This window comes from Girardinichthys multiradiatus, chromosome 13 (assembly GCF_021462225.1).
Source record: "Girardinichthys multiradiatus isolate DD_20200921_A chromosome 13, DD_fGirMul_XY1, whole genome shotgun sequence".
NCBI lineage: Eukaryota > Metazoa > Chordata > Actinopteri > Cyprinodontiformes > Goodeidae > Girardinichthys > Girardinichthys multiradiatus.
In genome coordinates, this window is record NC_061806.1 from 35,577,839 (window position 1) to 35,601,335 (window position 23,497).

The 23,497-nt window shown below is 42.2% G+C and overlaps 1 protein-coding gene across 7 annotated transcripts; it reads left to right on the forward strand.

Annotated features, from left to right (window-relative positions):
• Positions 1-231: 231 nt before the first annotated feature.
• On the forward strand, positions 232-22,308 carry LOC124879487 (gastrula zinc finger protein XlCGF57.1-like). Of its 7 annotated transcripts, XR_007041040.1 has the most exons (9): positions 232-337; positions 434-689; positions 3,592-5,103; positions 6,108-6,277; positions 6,374-6,629; positions 9,040-9,300; positions 9,583-9,684; positions 11,392-11,498; positions 19,331-22,308. XR_007041040.1 is itself a non-coding variant. In XM_047384098.1 (6 exons), the coding sequence occupies exons 5-6, from the start codon at positions 11,483-11,485 to the stop codon at positions 20,494-20,496; spliced, it is 1,182 nt and encodes a 393-aa protein (XP_047240054.1). In that variant the 5' UTR covers positions 6,108-6,277; positions 6,374-6,629; positions 9,040-9,300; positions 9,583-9,684; positions 11,392-11,482; the 3' UTR covers positions 20,497-22,308. The 7 variants fall into 7 exon arrangements, 4 of the variants coding, with proteins under 4 accessions (XP_047240052.1, XP_047240051.1, XP_047240054.1 ...); XR_007041039.1 differs by lacking the exons at positions 9,583-9,684; positions 11,392-11,498; positions 19,331-22,308 and having other exon boundaries at positions 9,040-9,519; XR_007041041.1 differs by lacking the exons at positions 9,583-9,684; positions 11,392-11,498; positions 19,331-22,308 and having other exon boundaries at positions 434-662; positions 9,040-9,123.
• Positions 22,309-23,497: the final 1,189 nt, after the last annotated feature.

Here is a 23,497-nt window from a genome sequence, read left to right on the forward strand (position 1 = left end):
CCTAGTCTTCCAGTCTGCATGAGGGGTACTGGTTTTCAGGCAATGAAGTACATTATTTTTACTGATGACAGTTTTCTACATTAAGAAGCTAAATTCTTAAAGTTTAAAACTCCTGTTCACTTCAGAACTAGAATAGGATTGGTTTTGTTCAAATGATAAAGTTTTAGATCGGTTGTCCATATGAGGGCACTCGTGTTCCAAGTGCGATTCGCCTCGAGCTTTTATTTTGAAGGCGAATGTAACCGACCACCAACGGAAGTGATTGTTTCCTAGCAGCAGAAGCTACGTGTACAAACTTCACTTTTCTTCTTTCAGTTTAAGAAATGTTCTCGCTGAGGTAATCTTACTTTCTTGTAAACATGGTATCCCAACAGTCACCACGATGTTTTATCATAATTCTAAAGTTTTTAAGTTGTTTTTTTGTTTTATTTAGCTAAATAGCCTCCCGGCAGCAACAGCAACTGTGAGTGTTAGCTTAGCCTGCTAGCTGGAAGCAGACATGATGCCCTGAGAACAACTGCGCGTCAGGACAAACACTTTGGTGGAGAACAGATTGTGTTTCTGATGGAGTTTAAGAAGAGAAAAGTTTCTGCCGTGATTGTATGAAAACTTCGTTGCGTTGGAGAAAAGACAACTTGGGGAGATGGAGGAACCAACACACTGTAGGCTGATGGGCTCTCACTTTCAATGTAATTTATCTTCTAAATCTTTGTAAATGTGGATTATTGCATTAACCTTTAGGCTGCAGTTAATGACTGAAAACAAAGATCATAAACAATTAGTTTAACAAAGTCAGTTTATAATCAACATAATTTCAAAAGTTGTATGTCAATGGAAAAAGATTACTTTAAGTTAAAATAACTTTCACATGATACCAAAGTTAGGTGTGCAAAAAGTAAGGACAGCTGTAGCATTTTAAAAGATGAAATCATGTTGTAATTTGTGTCCCGCTGTTTATATTGAACCCTGTGAAAAGTTATGACCCAAAATCTCAAAGAAATGCTTAACTTCAGATATTTCCATGAAACATCCACGCAGCAATTTGTGAAAAATGTTCTCCCTTCTTAGTGTTCAGCTTAAATGTAAATTAACTTGTAATAGTCCTTTTATTTAGCCCAATGATCTCTTGTTCCACTAGAATATTATACTGTATTTTACCTTCAATGTCTGTGACAGAGAATATTCACCTTGAATGAAAACATTCAGCTCGCATTAAATTTCAAATGAAACATAATTTTATCTTATCACAGTGACGAGACTAATGATTGTCTTCAGAACTAAGAGGATACCAAACAAAATGCAGATGCTGCTTTGTTGTGCGGATTTATTTTACCTTTTTAATTATGATTTACAAGACAACTCAAGTAAAAATTACTTTAACATTTTCTTACAAAGAGAATCAACTACACATACATAAGGTTGATTGGTTTTAAACCAAGTTTACCAGCAAGTTTAATCTAAAAGCCACCTTTCCATGAAGACCTGAACATTTGAAGTAAATCTCTAGACTTGAAATTATTTAAATTAGGTTTCTTCGGAAAATGAACAACCAGATGTACATTTACATACTGTTTGCTTATTATATTTCCCACAAAATTATATATTGGAAAAAAATTTCAAATTATATAAAAACCTAACCCCACCTATTGGACTTTCTGTACTTAAGGAGAGCATAAACTGTACCTTAACTGACATGCACATCAAATTGTGGTGCAGCAAGGAAATCACCAAGTTGAAGACTTGAATAATATATTAGGAATGGACCTTAGATCTTCAGATTTGTCAGTCTGATGCTGAGTATAACCCAGGATCTATTTAAGACTGAGGCAGGTCATGAAGTCTGAAAACCACTGAATATGGGTGGGTGAAGCAGCAGTCTTTACCTCAGTAATACACTTTACAAGAGTAAAACCAAAGGACTGATGTGTCCTCTTCTAGGGTTCTTGCTGGTCTCAACGTCACATATGGGAAATAAAATGTTTGTGTCAATGGCAAATGACTGTTTCTGATATAACTACTTTAAAAATTCTGGTAGCATTGAGGTGGACAACTTTCTGCTTGAGTTTAGAGGGGCCTCTTCATTGTGATCTGCGGATGCTCATTTATACTGTATCTCGTAAGAGTATCCACACCTCTTCAGGTTTTTCCCATTTTGTCCCAACACAGCTTTAAATATATTTTATTTGGTGTTTTGTGTCATAAACCAGCACAAAGTATTGCATAATTGTGCCATGGAAAGAAAATGATCAATGATTTCCAAACGTATTTCCAAATAAAAATCTGAAAGGTTCTCCATGCACTTGTATTAAGTGTTCCTGAGTCAGTATTCTGTAGAACCGGCATTTAGTGCAGTTAAAGCTCCAAATCTTTTAGGATTTATCAACCATCCTCAAGATCCTTTTAAGAGTTTTTCACATTCTTTGTTAAATAGCTCAAACTGAGCCGCATCTGATGGAGATCATAACTTTTTAAGTCAAACCACAATTTCTGAGTTGGACTTAGGTCTTGACTTTAATTAGGCCGATTCTGTGGACAAGCTTTTATTAATCATTTTATTGGTATTATATTGCATAATTGTGCAATAGAAAAAAATGATAAATGTATATACAAATAAAAATCTAAAAGGTTTGGCATGCACATGTATTTAGTCTTCCTGAGTCAGTATTCTGTAGAACCTGCATGTACTGCAGTTACAGCTCCATGTCTTTTAGGATATACCAACTGGCTTTGATCAAGAGTTTTTCCCATTCATTGAAAAAATAGCTCAAACTCAGTCGGGTCTGATGGAGATCATAACTTTTTAGGTCAAACCACAATTTCTGAGTTTTAACTGAGGCAATTCTAACAGATGAACATGCTCTGATATAAACCATCCCCTTGCAGCTCTTGCTGTTTAGTGTCGTTGTCCCACTGGAAGCCGTTAGCAGGTTTTATTCCAGGATCCTGTTAAAGCTAGGAATATTGTTCTATAACATTACAATGCTTTGATTCTCTCCACAACCTTATTCCTGATAGATTTGTTCTGTTTGTTCTTCATGAAGCTATTTGTTCATTTATGCTCTGTAACAAGCCTCTGAGGCCTTTACAGAGCAGCTCTGTTTATACTAAGTTTAAATTACACCGAGATGGATAGAAGATAAGAAACTCATCATAAAGGTTGGTGGGCATGACATTTGTTAAATTACAGAGATGAGAATAAAGAAATTTTTTTTGCTGCAAGGATTTAAACAAAATACCTACATTTGTGGACAGCTGTACAAACTATGCTCTATGATCTTTAAATTGGATAAAACCTTCTCTATGCCAGACCTGAACGAGAGGGTCAAAGGTGGAAGGTGGGGATATGTGGACAGATAATGTGGGGCTGTGAGGTGAGAAACTTCAAATGTTGACATGTTTCCATATCTGAACTCAAATCTGGAGAGAGGAGATGATTTCTAAATAGTGGCGTAGGTAAACCTATATTGGCTGATCTCTTCACAGTATAGTAAAATGATCTGAGGTCATAAGGAGAAAATCACCTTAACATTGTATAAGACATTTGACTGGAGTGTGTTGGGTAAAGCCTGTCTGTGTTTGTGTTTCCTGCAGACATCCAACAGCTGTTGGTGATCAAGGATGAGCTTCCTGCTGAGATGCCGAACTGGAGTCCCAGCCTAGACCAGGAGAACTTGAATCCCTCACAGATTAAAGAGGAAGAGGAGGACACTGAAATCATGCAGTTCACATTTGATCCTGTATCTGTTAAAAGTGAAGATGATGAAGGAAATACTCAGATCTCAAAGCTTCATCATAACCAGATTGAGGAAAACAGACTCTCTGTAGAATCAGATGATGAGGACAAAACTTCAGATTCTTCAAAGACGGATGTCGGTAATGGAAACTGGGAGAAGAGCAGTGAAGCTCAGTCAGGTTTGGACTCCACAAAGAATAAAACATTTCCTGTAGGTGATACAAGCTGCAGGAGAGGTGAGCTGTTACACAGCTGCACTGAATGTGGTAAAATATTCAGCCGCAGACGAAATTTGTTACGACACAACAGAATCCATACAGGGGTAAAACCCTTCAACTGCTCCATCTGTAGCAAAGCTTTTATATGGAAAAGGGACCTAACAATACACATGAGAATACACAGTGAAGAGAAACCTTTCAGCTGCTCCGTCTGTGGAAAACAGTTCAGAAGAAAGGAGAACGTACCGCTTCATATGAGAATTCACACTACAGGAAAACCTTTCTGCTGCTCCATATGTGGAAAAACATTCTTAAGAAAGGCAACCCTAACTTCTCACATCAAACGTCACACTTCAGAAAAACCTTTCAACTGCACGGTCTGTGGAAAAAAGTTTAAAAAGAAAGAAGACATAACTCGGCACATGGTATGTCACACTGAAAACAAACCTTTCAGTTGCTGCGTGTGTGGACAAATGTTTAAAAGAAAGGGAAGTGTAACTCATCACATGAAAAGTCACACTGAAGAGAAGCCATTCAGCTGCTCCATCTGTGGGAAGACATTCAAAAGGAAAGAAAGTATAAGTCCTCACATGAAAAGTCACACTGAAGAGAAACCTTTCAGCTGCTCCATCTGTGGGAAGACGTTTAAAAGGAGAGAGAGTGTACCTCGCCACATGGCATGTCACAGTGAAAACAAACCGTTCAGCTGCTCAATATGTGGAAAAACATTTGGTCGTAAAGAAAGTTTGACGAATCACATGTTGAATCACACTTCAGAGAAACCCTACAGCTGCTCCATCTGTAACAAGGCTTTTACTTTGAAAGCAACTCTAATGGAACACACCAGGTTCCACACAGAGGACCGACGGTTTAGCTGTTCTGTCTGCAAAGCGTCTTTCAAAAAAAAATACTCTCTAGACGTACACACAAAAATCCACACTGGAGAGAAGCCTTTCAGCTGCTCCATCTGTAGCCGAAGCTTCAGTCAAGGCGCAACTCTGAGGCGTCACATGAGACGGCACTCTGAAGAAAAACCCTTCAGCTGCCCCTTCTGTGATGTCAAGTTCAAATGGAAAAGTGCTTGTGTGACACACATTAAAAGACATGCAGCTGAATAGTCTTTTGGCTTCACATACAGAGCTGGAAGTTACAGTAAGTTTTGATATAACTGTTATAAAGAATCATCAGCTGTTCTGTTAGCAAAGCTATTTTTAAAAGAAAAGCAAAACTGATTCTGGTGATTTTGCTCCTTTGTTATATTCGCATATTTTGTTCCCCCTTTAAAATCTGTGATTTAGAGTAATTTTCAAATTTTCACTCTACTGCAAGAAAATGTGGTTACTTGGCTACAATTAAAAAATGATCTACCTGCAGGAATTAGCAATAATTAAACCTGCTCAGCTGTCATTGATCAAAGCAGATCTGTTTTCAGGCAGAGGCAAGGAGCTCAACCCACATCAAAGCTGCTGTCTGGAAGCTGCTTTGACAGACGGACGTGGAAACAGAAAACTTTTGTTGGTTTTGGATGTTCTAAAAAGTCAGCTAAAGATTTAGTTTAAAGCTAAATGTCTGTAAATAAATGTTCAATTTGGAGCCATGTATTCAGTTTGCTAACAAAACATTCAGTTTGAAACTAAATATTTAGCTTGCTAACTAAATAATTAGTTAATCATAAACAAGTATATGTGTTATGTGTAGCATTCATGAACAGGAAGGGATTCTTATAAAGCTCAACTTTTTGATCAATAGACCACCATGTATTTAAAAAACTGAGACTCAACAGAAAATTGTGCAACATATGACTCTTTACATTTAAACGTGATTTTATTTCTAGATCTTTACATAACAAACAGTTCAAAGAATGTATTTTGAAAGGGTTAACATCTGCACAACCTGGAAGAGCACAACCTGGTTTGGGCATCTGCTTTAATGTGATGGAACTGGAATTAATGAAAGAACAAATTAAATTTAATATCGTTTCACACTTACTGATGATGTGTTCTTGCTCACAATCTTGGCCACAAATTCTTTCATATATACTTTTGTAATTAAATCATCTATTTTCATGTATAAAAACATATTCTAGAGTTTCTTCTCTTAAATGGTCTGAGTAATTACTTGTTCTACTCTTATTTGTTCACATGTTACACTTTTAGGTCGGTTGTCCATATGAGGGCACTCGTGTTCCAAGTGTGATTCACCTCGAGATTTTATTTTGAAGGCGAATGTAACCAAACACCGATGGAAGTGATTGTTTCCCAGCAGCAGAAGCTACGTGTACAAACTTCACTTTTCTTCTTTCAGTTTAAGAAATGTTCTCGCTGAGGTAATCTTACTTTCTTGTAAACATGGTATCCCAACAGTCACCACGATGTTTTATCATAATTCCAAAGTTTTTAAGTTGTTTTTTTGTTTTATTTAGCTAAATAGCCTCCCGGCAGCAACAGCAACTGTGAGTGTTAGCTTAGCCTGCTAGCTGGAAGCAGACATGATGCCCTGAGAACAACTGCGCGTCAGGACAAACACTTTGGTGGAGAACAGATTGTGTTTCTGATGGAGTTTAAGAAGAGAAAAGTTTCTGCCGTGATTGTGTGAAAACTTTGTTGCGTTGGAGAAAAGACAACTTAGGGAGATGGAGGAACCAACACACTGTAGGCAGATGGGCTCTCACTTTCAAGGTAAGTTTTCTTCTACATCTTTCTAAATATGGATTATTTTATTAACCTCCAGCCGGAGTTAATGACTGAAAACAAAGATCCTAAACAATTAGTGTAACAAAATAAATTTAAAAACATTTTAAGACATTAAAATAAATTTCAAATGGTACCAAAGTTAGGTGTGTAGGCTAAAAACAAGGAGAGCTGTAGCATCTTAAAAGATTAAATTATGCGAAAATTTGTGACCCGCAGTTTGCATTGAACCCTGTGAAAATCTCAAAAAAATGCTTAAGGTCAGATATTTCCATGAAACATCCACCCAACAATTTGTGAGAAATGTTCTCCCTTCTTAGCGGTTAGCTCAGATGTTAGTTAATTAACATGTAATAGTCCTTTTATTCAGCCCAAGGGTCACTTTTGCCACTAGAAAATTATATTTTACCATCAGTGTCAGCATCAGAGAATATTTTGCCTGAACAAAAACATTCAGCTTGCATTAAATTTCAAATTAAACATAATTTTATCCTGAAATGAACATTAAGATTTCAAATTCTTAATGAAAACTTACAGATGGTAACATAGCTACTAAAAGATGGGGGAAATATTAATAAATGGCTGGGTTTAAATTTTAAATCATGCAAAACTTAAAACTACCTAATGGGCTTTCTGTATTAAAGGAAAGCATATACCTGAATAGATATGCATATATAATGCAGCAGGAAATTGTTTAAAGTGTATTCACACCAGGACAATCCTTTGGTCCCCTTGTTTGGTCCGGACCAAAAGCGGACCTTAGTTTTTTCATTTGGTGCGGTTCACTTTCACATTGTACTTTTTGCTAGTGAACTATAAACAAAGCCAGCTGCATGATTATCGTTGCTCCCACTGGACAGAAATGATGGGGGCTGGACATGGCCCATACCCAGAAATGGAGGAAAACTATCTTTGAAGTTCTGCATGCTGCATATTTCTGCTGTTATTACAGCTGCAGAATCAGTGTGAGTGTAGTGCAGCTCATTCAACGTAGGTTTCGCAATGTTCTATTTCTGATTTTTGTCCACTGCTCATTGTTTGTAGCATCCATACAGGAGTAACGTTTGCAACACTGAAGGGCTTATTTTTCACATGGCGTTACTGTGGCTCGTTAAATCCTAAAAGGCATATGTTTTCTCTAGTTGGGTCGGATCAAGGCCAGTTCCTATTCCCCCATAGAAGCGAACTGCACCAGAGTCTGTTTGGAAGCAAACAGAGACCACCTCATAAAGTGTGTCTGGGTCTGGTTGTTTGGGCCAGTCCAGGGTTCACTTGAGTGTACTCACAGCTTCACAAAAGGTCCGGACACAAGGGGGGAAAGAAACTCTGGTCCTTATAAAGCGCACCAAATGTAACAGGTGTGAACACACCCCAAGTTGAAGGCTTCAAATAAAGCGCAGTTGTAACCGTGCCAGGGTATGGTTTTCTAGTCCGCTTCACCGTCCGGGATGGGTTCACACGGCCTGGTCCAGAAACTGGACTCTGGCACAGCACTAACCAGTTTTAAGCACGTTTTGCTATCTGATTTATTAACTGGTTAAATGAGAAGTTAAGTCATGTTAGCAAAATAATTGTTCGTTTGAACCCTACACACCCCTTTAACTTTTTCCCATTGTGTCCCATTACAAACACGGCTTTGATTATGTTTTATTAGGATTTTATGTGATAAACCAAAACTTCAAATGTTGACATATGTCCATATCTGAACTCAAATCTGGAGAGAGGAGATGATTTCTAAATAGTGCCATAGGTGAACCTATATTGGCTGATCTCTTAACAGTATAGTAAAATGATCTGAGATCATAAGGTGAAAATCCCATTTGACCTGGCTGTGTTTGTGTTTGCACTGAATGTGGTAAAATATTCAGCCGCAGACAAAATTTGTTACGACACAACAGAATCCACACACGGGTAAAATCCTTCAACTGCTCCATCTGTAGCAAAGCTTTTATATGGAAAAGGGACCTAACACAACACATGAGAATACACAGTGAAGAGAAACCTTTCAGCTGCTCCGTCTGTGGGAAGACGTTCACAAGAAAGGAAACTGTAACTTCTCATATGAGATGTCACACAGAAGAAAAGCCTTTCAGCTGCTCTGCTTCAATCTGTGGAAAAACGTTCAAAAGAAAAGGTAGTGTACATCGGCACATGATCTGTCACACTGAAAGCAAACCCTTCAGCTGCTTGGTATGTGGAAAAAAGTTCAAACGTAAAGAGGGTTTAACATATCACATGATGGGCCACACTGCAGACAAACCTTACAACTGCACAGTCTGTAACAAAGCTTTTACTTTAAAACTAACTCCGATAAAACATACCAGAATCCACACAGATGAGAGACCATTTAGTTGTTCTATGTGTAAAACTACTTTTAAAACTAAAATTTATTTAACAGAGCGCAGAAAAATCCACACCGAAGAGAAACCTTTCAGCTGCTTGGTCTGTGGTCAAAGTTTCCGACAAAGTACAACTCTAAAACCTCACATGAAGAAAAACCTTTCAGCGACCCCATCTGTCAGGCAACATTTAAATGGAAGAGTGCCTCCTACATCCAGCTGAGTAACTGTTCAGCTGCACAGACTGGTTGAAGCTTCAGGAAGGTTGGAAATTTTTGAAAAGCAGCCCTGTACACCATCTCCAGTGTTGTTTTTAAAAGGTAAACATGTTCGAAGCTGATTATGTAATACACAGTTTTCACATCTATTCATGTTTTTTCCACATTTAACTTTACAGATTTGATTTGAAGTAGTTAGTTTTTTCTCTAAAATGTACAGTTTCCCATAAGGATGAGGCAATGACAGCTGTTTAGAGAGGTGTGCATTTTTAAGCTGGTGTGTCTGAAAATTTTATTAAAGTGTCTTTTGTTGGAATCACAGCCTCCAGTCTTCTTTGTTGTGTTTTACAAGCTTGGGTTATTTTCTGACATTCTTCCTTGCAGATCCTCTCAATCGAGCTCAGTCAGATTGGAATGACAGCAGCGTTAAGCCAGATGTTCAGTTGGATTTAAGGCTATTCTCCGGCTGGCCCACTCAGACATTCAGTAACTGCCTTTGAAGTCACTCCTCCTTGTTTTGGTTTCAGGTCATTGTCTTGTTGAAAGATAAATCCTCACCCTTGTCTAAAGTCTGAAGCAGGTTTTCTTGATGAATATCCGGATTTGGCTGCTGTCTTCCTTCATTTATCCTCTAAGTCTTGCAGGAGATAAACATCCCCACAAAATGATGCTTCCACCACCATGCTTTAAAGTGATTGCTTTAGCTGGGTGATGAGCTGTGCCTGTTTTTCCTCAGACATGACACATAGTTTTGGTTCCAAGCTTCATTTATCTCCAATAGACCACAATGCTTGATTTATCTTCAGGGCTGCAGATTATTTTTCGTCTCCTTCCCCAGATTTGTGTCTTGACAAAATTCAGTCGAAGTCTAAAGAGACTTCCTTTGACATTTTTTCTTTGTTTATTCTCTGTTACGCATTGTCAGCTATTAGACCTTTATATAAAGTGTTTTTCCATCCAAATTATGTTCAGTCAACTGAATTTTGACAAGGTGGAGTCTAATGAAGGTGTACAAAACATCTCAAGCATAATCAGTGGAAATGATCTGCACCTGAGCTTAAGTTTTGTGTCCAAAGGGTATGAATACTTATGCCCCTATTATGTTTGTAAAGTTATCAAAAATATCCAAAAACATGCATTATTTTTTCATTAGTGGCTTTTTTTAAGAATACAATAAAGTGTTATCCTTGTTAATATTTAGCTCCCTCCAGGGTACTCCATTGGGTTTCCACAATTCAAAAAGCTGCTGGCTAGATTAATTGGAGATTCTCACTAGTGTGAGGTGTGAGTGAGTGTGTGAATGGTTGTTTTTTTGAATGTCTCTGTTGACTGCTTCAACACAATTATGGCAGCATAATTCCATCTATAAAACAAACCTGGCTTATAGCTGACTTCCAAACCTCAGTTTGTTTCTTTCATTCAGTCTGGGACTCAAATGTACAGACACATATGTCTGGCCAGTTTTCAAACACAATCTAACAGTAAACCAGCAGGGCCAAGCTCAATGTGTCTCTTACCTAGGGGCAATTGATTGTTTCAGAGCCACCAAAAGCAGCTGTGGCATCAGGCTATGAAGCAGGTAGATTAAACTAATGACATTATCAAAAATGCGCTCATCTGTCAGATAAGGTTATGTTTCTACACTTTGATTTCATTAGAAACTCTGGTTTTCATAAACATTTGTAAAGTGTAGACCTATTATTTAAAGCAGTTAAATTTAGATAGGGGGCGCTGGGTTGCTTGAGCATGCGCCTCATAAGCAGAGGCCATAGTCCTCAACAAGGTTGTCCAGGGTTTGATTCTCGGGCAATTTACTGCATGTCTTCCCCTTCTCTCTCCACCATATTTCAACTTACTGCTCAATAAAGGCCACTAGAGCCAAAAAAACCTTTAAAAAAGTTACTTTTAGATAAACATCATTAGCAAGTGGCGAATAAACATATTTTCAGAGAAAGTCCTGATTTCGTGCCTTCTGTGTTTGTGTGCTGTAAAAAAAATCCTAAAGCAAAGATGGAAAGGAATGGAAGGTTAGCCTTGATCCCTATTTACGGTTTCTTTATTTGTTCTCCTCGCTTCTATTGCCATGATAGTTAATATGCTGGCTTTGAAGTACTGCTTTGAAAAAAAGGAAGATGCAGTGCAAATGTTAATCCACAATGTATCTCTCTACAATGCCATTTGTTTTTATTTGAGGAACCTTTGGAAAAAGAGAAGGGATGACAGGTTAAAGAAGCCACCAGATCAACCTGGGCCTTGTGACACTCCAGAACAACACGAATCCAGCATGGAACATTGTCCTGGTACTGATATATTTTGTCTTATAAATAACTGATTATTAGAGTTCCCATGGTGGTGAATTTCCATCACATATGGAGACTCTTGGAATTTAGCAGTTAAATGTTTTCCTTTTCATGTATAATAGGGAGGACTGGTGAAATCAAATCAAAGAAAAACAACAGTAAAACTCTGGGCTATGTTTAATAGTGAAAGTAAGAGCATTTCCACGCGCACAATGCAAAGGAAACTCAAGGGATTGGGACTGAACAGCTGTGTAACCTTACGAAAACCACTAATCAGTGAGGCTAACTTGGAATAAAGTCTTCAATTTGTTAGGGAGCATTAAGATTGGACTCTGGAGCCATGGAAGAAGGTCATATGGTCTGATGAGTCCAGATTTACCCTGTTCCAGAGTGATGGGTGCATCAGGGTAAGAAGAGAGGCAGGTGAAGTGATGCACCCATCATGCCTAGTGCCTACTGTACAAGCCTGTGGGGGCAGTGCTATGATCTGGGGTTGCTGCAGGTGGTCAGGTCTGGGTTCAGCAACAGTATGTGTTCAAAGGATGAGGTCAGCTGATTACCTGAATATACTGAATGACCAGGTTATTCCATCAATGGATTTTTTCTTCCCTGAAGGCACGGGCATATTCCAAGATGAAATGCCAGGATTCATGGGGCTTGAATTGTGAAGGAGTGGTTCAGGGAGCATGAGACATCATTCTCACACATGGATTGGCCACCACAGAGTCCAGACCTTAACCCTATTGAGAATCTTTGGGACGTGGTGGAGAAGGCTTCGCGCAGCGGTCAGACTCTACCATCATCAATGCAAGATCATTGTGAAAAATGAATGCAACACTGGGTAGAAATAAATCTTGTCACATTGCAGAAACTTATCGAAACAATGCCACAGTGAATGCGTGCCATAATCAAAACTAAAGGCGGTCCAACGAAATATTAGTGTGTGACCTTTTTTTTTTTGGGCAGGCAGTGTATAAAGCACTTTTAATCGGATAGTAGATGGTCCACGTTACCACAGCTACTGTAGCTACTTTAAGGTGTTGGGGTGCGGTTCACATCGATCTTTTATTTTGAAGTCAAACATGACCCGCTCACCAGCGGAAGTGATTGTCTCTGAGCAGCAGAAGCTAGTGTGCGAAAAAAAAGCATCGTTTCCTTTACCTAGTTGGACATTTCCAGGTGTTGTCGACCTTTCTAGTATCGTTAGAGCATGTTTTAAAAACCACAGCGATTTTTAGCTGATTTGAGGAGTATTTATTTTTTGTTGTTTATCTTAGTTTTCTTCTCGGAGCAACAGCAGCTGTGAGGGTTAGCTTAGTCCGTTGGCTGGAAGCAGACCGTCAGCACCAAGAAACATGGCGAGTCAGAGAGACACTTCGATGGGGAACAAACTGTTTCTGATGGGTTGTAAGGAGCGAAAAGTTCCTGCTGTGATTGTGTGAAAACCTCAAAAGTACAAAGTGTCGGAGAAAAACGAAGTGACGGTGATGGAGGAACCAACACAAAGTGAGCAGATGGACTCTAAGTTTCATGGTAATCATGCTTTTCTAAAGCTTTTTCAGTGTTTCATTACTGCATAAAGGCTATTCAACTACTGACGATTTTATACCTGCATAAGGCTGAAGTAAAACAAAACAACATTGTAACTATTTTTAAATGTAGAAAAAGAAATCGACTGATGTCTGAACACGTAGTGAATTTAAAGAACAGGTGCATATGTGGTTGTGTTTTGTTAATCTTTAATCAATGTTGATATAGAGTTTAAATCTTATTTTTAGACCTAACATGAGTTTGTTTAAATGTAAAACTTTAGCTCATTGGAAAAGCAGACTGTTGTCAAAAAACATAAGATAAACTGAAAACATAATGCAACTCTATAAGAATAGATTAATCCTTTAATTCTTCCTCAGTGGATAAATCCCTGGTGTATCAGCAGCAAAGTTAGCAGTTAAATGGAGACACAAACATACACATTAAAAACATACAAAAATAATAAAGATATCTTTAAAGTCGATGAAAACTAAACGTGGAAATGCTGTTTTGTACTGATTGAATAGGGAGTGTTAATCTTGAATTGTACCTTATTAGAATAAAATGTACCTGTACAAATGGTGCATATATTTGTAAAATAATATGAAATATAAAATAATACAGAAACTAGTTTAAAACAATTAACAGCTTGGAAGATGTGCCTGCTTTCATAACTTTTTTGTAATTTTCTGTAATCTGCTCATAGTCTATTGCTTGTAAATGTGGTTATATTCTAATAAATAATATAAACCAACATAAAAAATCCAGGGGATCACTTACTTATTTTGGTATGATTATCAGGTACCATAATCTTTCGTAAGATTAAATTGGCCAAAAGGGGGATCAGAAACAATTTATATGGGAATCGAGAGTAATGGAAAGTTTTAAAATTAATTCAATATGTGAGGTTTGATCATTTTTATAAAACTTTTTTTTTTTCATAATTTGTAACAACATATTGCTACAAAACAAACGTGGAAACTAAAGTGGAAGTACGAGGGGGAAATGTGAAGGTGTGAATTGACCCGGGGTCAGCTGCAACTAAAGACTCCAGCAAGACTCAAAACACAAGAGAGAAGTAAAACAAAGCAAAGATTAATCAATATTTTTAAATGTAAAAACACAGATGTTTTAGCTTTATAATCCCATTTTCATTACCATAGTGACACATAACAAAGAAAACAACGTGTTTAATGTACAGCTTTGACACACATTTGAGATGGTAACAAAAATGAATGTTTTGGAGCCTTTATGTATAAAACATACTGTGGTGTGAAAAATGGTTGGCTCCCCTTCCTGATTTCATATTTTTTGGCATGTTTCGTACTCGTACTCGTCGTCTTCCGCTTATCCGGGACCGGGTCGCGGGAGCAGCAGACTCAGCAGAGACGCCCAGACGTCCCTCTCTCCAGACACCTCCTCCAGTTCCTCCAGGGGGAGCCCAAGGTGCTCCCAGGCCAGCTGAGAGACATAGTCCCTCCAGCGTGTCCTGGGCCGTCCCCTGGGCCTCCTCCCGGTGGGACGTGCCTGGAACACCTCCCGAGGAAGGCGTCTAGGAGGCATCCGGTATAGATGCCCGAGCCACCTCAACTGGCTCCTCTCGATGTGGAGGAGCAGCGGCTCTACTCCGAGCTCCTCCCGGATGGCCGAGCTCCTCACCCTATCTCTAAGGGAGTGCCCGGCCACCTTACGGAGGAAGCTCATTTCAGCCGCTTGTATCCGTGATCTCGTTCTTTCGGTCATGACCCAAAGTTCATGGCCATAGGTGAGGGTAGGAACGTAGACCGACCAGTAAATTGAGAGCTTTGCTTTTCGGCTCAGCTCTCTCTTCACCACAATGGACCGGCACAGCGCCCCCATTACTGTGGCAGCCGCACCGATCCGTCTGTCGATCTCCTGCTCCATTCTTCCCTCACTCGTGAACAAGACCCCGAGATACTCAAACTCCTCCACTTGAGGCAGGAACTCCCCTCCAACCTGAAGAGGACAAGCCACCCTTTTCCGGTCGAGAACCATGGCCTCGGACTTGGAGGAGCTGATCTTCATCCCAGCCGCTTCACACTCGGCTGCGAACCGCCACAGCGCATGCTGTAGGTCTTGGCTAGAGGGGGCCAGCAAGACCACGTCATCTGCAAAAAGAAGAGACGAAATCCTCTGGTCCCCAAACCAGACCCACTCCGGCCCTTGGCTGTGCCTAGAAATCCTGTCCATAAAAGTTATGAACAGGACCGGTGACAAAGGGCAGCCCTGCCGGAGTCCAACATGCACCGGGAACAGGTCCGACTTAGTGCCGGCAATGCGGACCAAACTCCTGCTCCGCTCGTAAAGGGACCGGATGGCCCCTAATAAAGGGCCCCCTATTCCATACTCCTGGAGCACCCCCCACAGGGCATCACGAGGGACACAGTCGAATGCCTTCTCCGGGTCCACAAAACACATGTGAACTGGTTGGGCAAACTCCCATGAACCCTCGAGCACCCTGTAGAGGATATAGAGCTGGTCCAGTGTTCCACGGCCGGGACGAAAACCACACTGCTCCTCCTGAAGCCGAGGTTCGACTATCGGCCGGACTCTTCTCTCCAATACCCTGGCGTAGGCCTTACCAGGGAGGCTGAGGAGTGTGATCCCCCTGTAGTTGGAACACACCCTCCGGTCCCCCTTCTTATGAAGGGGGACCACCACCCCAGTCTGCCAGTCCAGAGGCACTGTCCCCAACCGCCACGCAATGTTGAAGAGGCGTGTCAACCATGACAGCCCAACAACATCCAGAGACTTGAGGTACTCAGGGCGGATCTCATCCACCCCCGAAGCCTTGCCCCCGTGGAGCTTTTTAACCACCTCGGTGACTTCAGCCTGGGTGATGAAAGAGTCTAACCCCGAGTCCCCAGCCTCTGTTTCCACCACGGAATGCGTGATGGTAGGATTGAGGAGATCCTCGAAGTACTCCTTCCACCCCCCGATAATGTCCTCAGTTGAGGTCAGCAGCCTCCCACCCCCACTATAAATAGTGTTGGCGAAGCACTGCTTCCCCCTCCTGAGGCGACGGACGGTTTGCCAAAATCGCTTTGAGGTCAACTGGTAGTCCTTCTCCATGGCCTCACCGAACTCCTCCCAGGCGCATGTTTTTGCCTCTGCCACCGCCCGGGCCGCAGCACGCTTGGCCTCACGGTACCCGTCAGCCGCCTCAGGAGTCCCACAAGCCAACCACAGCCGATAGGACTCCTTCTTCAGCTTGACAGCATCCCTTACTGCCGGTGTCCACCACTGGGTTCTGGGATTGCCGCCGCGACAGGCACCGCAGACCTTACGGCCGCAGCTACAAGCAGCAGCATCGACAATAGATGCGGAGAACATGGTCCACTCGGACTCTATGTCTCCAACATCCCCCGGGATCTGGTCAAAGCTCTCCCGGAGGTGGGAGTTGAATACATCCCTGGCCGAGGGCTCCGCCAGGCGTTCCCAGCAGACCCTCACTATGCGCTTGGGCCTACCAAGTCTGTCCGGCTTTCTCCTCCTCCAGCGGATCCAACTCACCACCAGGTGGTGATCAGTGGACAGCTCAGCCCCTCTCTTCACCCGAGTGTCCAAAACATGCGGCCGAAGGTCTGATGATACGACAACAAAGTCGATCATCGACCTCCTGCCTAGGGTGTCCTGGTGCCAAGTGCACTGATGGACAACCTTATGTTTGAACATGGTGTTCGTTATGTACAATCCGTGACTAGCACAGAAGTCCAATAATGAAACACCACTCGGATTCAGATCGGGGAGGCCATTCCTCCCGATCACGCCTCTCCAGGTGTCACTGTCATTTCCCACGTGGGCGTTGAAGTCCCCCAGCAGAATAATGGAGTCCCCAGGAGGGGCACTATCCAGCACCCCCAACAGGGACACCAATCAGAGACCTATCCCCAACCCAAAGGCGCAGGGATACGACCCTCTCATCCACTGGGGTAAACCCCAACACGAGACGGCTGAGCTGGGGGGCAACAAGCAAACCCACACCAGCCCGCTGCCTCTCCCCGTGGGCCACTCCAGAGTAGAAGAGAGTCCAACCCCTCTCAAGGAGATGGGTTCCAGAGCCCACGCTGTGCGTGGAGGCGAGCCCGACTATTTCTAGTCGATATCTCTCGACCTCCCGCACAAGCTCAGGCTCCTTCTCCCCCAGCGAGGTGACATTCCACGTCCCTAGAGCCAGCCTAAGCATCCGGGGATCGAGCCGCTGAGGTCTCCACCTTCGTCCGCCACCTTCATCCGCCACCCAATCCTCTTTGCACCGGTCCGTCACGGTTCCCCCTGCAGATGGTGGGCCCACTGGGGGATGGCCTCGTGTCTCTCGTTCGGGCTCAGCCCGGCCGGGTCCCGTGAGGAGCGACCCGGCCACCAGGCGCTCTCCAGCGAGTCCCGACCCAGGCCTAGCTCCAGGGTGGGACCCCGGCTCCGCCGTACCGGGCGACGTCACGTGCCTCAATGTTTTCGTCCTCAGGAGGGATTCTTGAACCGCTCTTTGTCTGACCCGTCACCTAGAGCCTGTTTGCCATGGGAGACCCTACCAGGGGCATTTAAGCCCCAGACAACATAGCCTCTAGGATCATTTGAGCACTCAAACCCCTCCACCACGTTAAGGTGGCGGTTCAAGGAGTTTTGGCATGTTTATCACACTTAAGTGTTTCAGATCATCAAACTAATTTAAATATGATGACAACACAAATAAACACAAAATGCAGTTTTTAAAAGAAGGTTTTTATTATTAAAGGAGAAAAAGATCCAACCTTACATGGCCCTGTGTGAAGAAGCAATTGCCACTCAAACCTAATACCTGGTTGGGCCCTTAGCAGCAACAACTGCAGTCAAGCATCTGCGATAACTTGCAATGAGTCTTTTAGGCACGGTGAAGGAAGTTTGGCCCTCTCATCTTTTCAAAATTGATGTAATTTAGCCACATTGGAGGGGTTTTTTTAGCATGAAGTGCCTTTTCAAGGTTATGCCACGGCATAGGCAACAGCAATAGGATTCAGGTCAGAACCTTGACTAGGCCACTCCAAAGTCTTAACTTTGTTTTCTTTGTTTGAGCTTGAGGTCACAAACAGATGGCCGGACATTCTCCATTAGGATTTCCTGGTAGACAGCAGAATTCATGGTTTCATTTATAACAGCAAGTCATCCAGGTTCTGAAGCAGAAACAGCCCCAGACCATCACACTCCCACCACCATATTTTACTGTTGGCATCATGTTATTTTTCTGAAATGCGGTGCTACTTTTACGCCAGATGTAATGGGATACACCTTCCAAAATGTTCAACTTTTGTCTCGTCAGTCCTCAGAGTATTTCCCCAAAACTCCTGGGGATCATCAAGATGTTTTCTGGAAAAAATTGAGACAAGCCTTAATCATCTTTTTGCTCAGCTGTGGGTTTCGTCTTGGAACTCTGCCATCCAGGCCATTTTTGTCCAGTCTCTTTCCTATGGTGGAGACATGAACTCTGACTTTAACTGAGGCAAGTGAGTCCTCCAGTTCTTTGCTTGGTAAATTGAAAATGGCCTACACTTGAATATCAAGTCCCCAGAGACCCCAAAGCGCTTCACACTACAATCAGTCATCCACCCACTCATACACACATTCACACACTGACACATTGGATGTTGTTGTGAGTCTTTTGTGACCTCTTGGATGAGTCGTCCCTGCACTCTTGGGGTAATTTTGGTCGGCCAGCCACTCCTGGGAGTGTTTCCCACTGTTCCATGTTTTCGCCATTAGTGGATAATGGCTCTCACTGTGGTTCACTGAAGTCCTAAAGCTTTAGAAATGGCTTTATAATCTGTTCCAGACCGATAGATCTGAATTACTTTATTTCTCTATTCCTGAATTTCTGTGGATCTCAACATGATGTCTAGCTTTGAAGATGTTTTGTCCTACTTCACTTTGTCAGGCAGGTACCTATTTAAGTGATTTCTTCATTAAGAACAGGCGTGGCAGTAGTTAGGCCTGGGTGTGGCTAGAGAAAGTGGACTCAGGTGTGACAAACCACAGTTGAGTTATGTTTTGACACAGGGGGCAATTACTTTTTCACTCAGGGCCATGTTTTTTCTCCCTAAAAAGCCTTCATTTAAAAACTGCATTTTGTGTTTACTTGTGTTGTCTTTGACTAACGTTTAAATTTGTTAGACGACCTGAAACACTTAAGTGTGACAAACATACAAAGAATATGAAATCAGGAAGGGGACAAACACTTTTTGCAGGTAGAAAAACGGCTCTGGAAGAGAACTTTTTTCTGTACCTCTCTGTGTTTGTGTTTCCTCCAGACATCCAGCAGCTGTTGGTTATCAAAGAGGAGCTTCCTGCTGAAGACCAGAACTGGAGTTCCAGACCGGACCAGGAGGATCAGAAGCCCCCACAGATTAAAGAAGAACAGGAGGATGCTGAGATCATGCAGTTCATATTTGATCCTGTAGCTGTAAAGAGTGAAGATGATGAGGAGAAACCCCAGCTGTCAGAGCTTCATCACAGTAAGACTGAGCTGAGCAGAGACGATGCAGGACCAGAACCAGATGAATGTTTAGAATCTGATGAGGAAGACAAAACTTCAGATTCTTCAGCGACCGACGTCAGCGATGGAAACTGGGAGGAGAGCGGTGAAGCTGAATCTGGTTCCGACTCTGTGAGAAACAACAAATTCCCTGTAGGTGATAGAAGCTGTGAGAGAGATGAGAAGGTTCACATCTGTGGTGAATGTGGTAAAGCATTTAAACGAAGATCATGTTTGGTACGACACAACAGAATCCATACAGGAGAGAAACCTTTCAGCTGCTCCATCTGTAACAAAGCTTTCACCTGGAAACGAGGCTTAGTTATACACATGAGAACGCACAGCGGAGAGAAACCTTTCAGCTGCTCGGTCTGTGGTCAGAAATTCTCAAGGAAGGAGTCTGTGACCTCACACATGAGATGTCACTCAACAGAAAAACCTTTCAGCTGCTCTGTCTGTGGGAAAAAATTCAATAGGAAGGAGAATGTTATTCGGCACATGAGATGTCACACTGAAGAAAAACCGTTCAGCTGCTCCATCTGTGGACAAAGGTTTGGCAGGAAGGAAAGCTTAAGCTATCACATGACTCATCACACTGCAGAAAAACCCTACAGCTGCTCCGTCTGTAACAAAGCTTTTACTTTGAAAGTAACTTTATTGTACCATAAAAGATTTCACACAGAGGACCGACCATTCAGCTGTTCGGTCTGTAAAACGGCTTTTAAAAGAAAAGCCTATCTGACAGAACACAAAAAAATACACACTGGGGAGAAGCCATTCAGCTGTTCGGTCTGCGGCCGCAGCTTCCGTCAGTCTAACAGCCTGAAGCGTCACATGAGAAGTCACACAGAAGAAAAACCTTTCAGCTGCCACGTGTGTCAGGCAACATTCAAATGGAAAAGTGCTTGTGTGAAACATGTGAAAAATCACACTGGTAAATAACCAGTGAGGTAGAGATGCAGCGTCTATTAAACATATTCATACCCTTAAAGAATTTTCCACATTTTCTCATGCTACAAGAAGAAACGGCAATTTACTTTATTGGGTTTTCATCAAACCAACATGAATTAGTCCATAATTGTGTGTTGGGAGGAGGAGGATTCTTTTTCAGTATCATTTTATCAGTTACCGCAATCGCTTGATGGTATTTGTGAGGTTTTGGGAGAATTACTTATTCACCAAAGGCCTGGTTGTCTTGGAAAGCTTTATTAATGAATGGAATCTGTAGGGAAGGTGGGAAGAGTTGATCGGAAGATGGATGAAGCAAAATATGAGGCAATCCTGGAAGAAAATAAGGAAGTCAGTGGGCACAACTCCAATGTAGAAAAAAGGGAAAAGTAGATGGGTGCACGGTTCTGAAGAAACACAAAAAACTCTGGGTAATCGGCACACCATGATTAAATCTTAAGAATCCTGGGAGATAACTTGTTAAAGGCTGCAAAAAAGCATGCGTCTGGGACGGAGGCAGACACATGCAGTCTGACAGTTAGAGCCGAGCAGAAGAAAGCCATACAGGAAGGCCTTCCTGCCTCAGAGCGCTCACCACCAATGTCATTGAAAGTGCCGAGTAAGCAGCTAGTGGTCCATTCAGAGAGTTTGAAAGTAAGAACCTGGGAGATGTGTGGGGCTGTCCAGACTAATTCAATAAATTAGAATATTATTGAAAAGTTCATTCACTAAGTAAAACACATTATATAGTTTAATTATAGACGGCCTGATTTTTTTTTTTTTTAAAGCCTGTTTAAAGAGGGCTAATGAAAGCAGCACATTTAAAATTAGATTGTTACATCAGACCAATAAATACATCTTTAATAGAAAGATGTGGGCTAAAAGTATGTTTTTAATACCTCCTTAAAGGTTAGTTTCAAAAGGTACTTTTAGGGTGTATTTACACCAGCCACTTTTGGTCCGCCTTAAATGGACCAGAGTTCGGTTTCACGTTAGTCCCGGTCTTTTGTGCAGGTGTGAATATACTCAAACTCAGGTGTGGACGAAACGAGACCGAGAACCTCTTTTTCAGGTGGTCTCAGTCCGCTTCCAAACAAACTCTGGTGCTGTTCGCTTCTGGTGTTTGTATACGAACCGGCCCTGATTCAACCCAACTACAGGAAACTGGAGCTCTTGACCCTCACAGTGATATTGCAGCTGTAATAATGGCACAAATATTCAGAACAGGGGCTGCTTGCAGGACTTCCAGAGTAGTTGTCCTCCATTTCCTGGTCTGTGCTCATTTCTGTCTGGGAGCAACGATTGTCACACTTTATTTACAAGTTAGAGTTCACTTGCAAAAAGTACTAGGTGAAAGTGCACCTAACGAAAAAAATAAAGCCCGTTTTTGTGAATACACCTTTAATCTGACAAACGGACCACGTCGAAACGCATGTTGTCATTAAATGTGGTCATGTGTCTGAATGTTCCAGTCAAAGCTCAGGTCTAGGTTCAATTGAGAATCTGTGGTGAGAGTTAAATATTGATGTTTACTGACACTCTTCGTCCAATCTGACAGAGGTGAGCTATTTTCAATCAAAAAGATTTCCTTCTACTTCACAATTGTACAACATTAAATCCCAAGTAAATACACAGATGTGTGTGGTTTTAAAGTGACAAAAATGTGCAAAATCCAGGGGTATGAATACTTTTGTAAGGCACTGGATCTCAGTGGACACTAAGTGTTACAACTTTCTCTGTCATTGAGTTGTGATGTTGTGATTCTTTAATCGATGTGTAATCTGAAATAAACTGCTGCATGTCGGATCCCCCTGAGTGGCTTACATCTGAAAAGGTTTTACAATAAACACATTTTCCTGCCTCAAGTGGAGGAGTTTAAGTATCTCGGGGTCTTGTTCACGAGTGAGGGAAGAATGGAGCGGGAGATCGACAGACGGATCGGTGCGGCTGCCACAGTAATGGGGGCGCTGTGCCGGTCCGTTGTGGTGAAGAGAGAGCTGAGCCGAAAAGCAAAGCTCTCAATTTACCGGTCGGTCTACGTTCCTACCCTCACCTATGGCCATGAACTTTGGGTCATGACCGAAAGAACGAGATCACGGATACAAGCGGCTGAAATGAGCTTCCTCCGTAGGGTGGCCGGGCACTCTCTTAGAGATAGGGTGAGGAGCTCGGCCATCAGGGAGGATCCCGGAGTAGAGCCGCTGCTCCTCCACATCGAGAGGAGCCAGTTGAGGTGGCTCGGGCATCTATACCGGATGCCTCCTAGACGCCTTCCTCGGGAGGTGTTCCAGGCACGTCCCACCGGGAGGAGGCCCAGGGGACGGCCCAGGACACGCTGGAGGGACTATGTCTCTCGGCTGGCCTGAGAACGCCTTGGGCTCCCCCTGGAGGAGCTGGGGAGAGGGACGTCTGGGCGTCTCTGCTGAGTCTGCTGCCCCCGCGACCCGGTCCTGGATAAGCGGAAGACGACGAACGAACGAACATTTAATACATTATAGATCAGATTATAGCTGTCAACTCGCACAACTGTAGAGTGTAATTAGTTTAGGTTGCAGCTCTACAGATGCAAAGGTTAAAGTCTCAAGGAAGAAAAGTAACTGTAGAGAGCTTATTTAAAGGTGCATCACTACTGAATACTACAGGAAAATTAGCCAGTGGCTTTGTGAAAACTACTTAACTTACCTTTTCTCTGTAGAGCTTTTGCATGTGATTATCTACAGTAAAGCAATACACATTTTGTGGTAATGAGATCATTGTAAATTTGACAGAGAAATCTGGTCCCAGAAACGTAATGCTAGACTCTCTATTCACTCTCCATACATGAAAACTGGAGTGTTTGGCTTGGACTGGGATCCTTGAAAGTTAATAAGTTTGTTAGTCTTCACACCATTCAGAAACCTTTCTTTGGAACACCAGGTGTCCATATCTTTGTTATGAGTTATTATCAATCGAGATTAGATTGATGAGTCGTCTCCAAACCTCCCTGCGATGATTG

Bases quoted from the DNA above. Each gene is read 5' to 3' on its own strand.
- LOC124879487 (XM_047384095.1), top strand. From the start codon at position 644: ATGGAGGAACCAACACACTGTAGGCTGATGGGCTCTCACTTTCAAT. The intron at 690-3,591 runs GTAATTTATCTT...TGTTTCCTGCAG, and splicing joins GATGGGCTCTCACTTTCAAT to ACATCCAACAGCTGTTGGTG.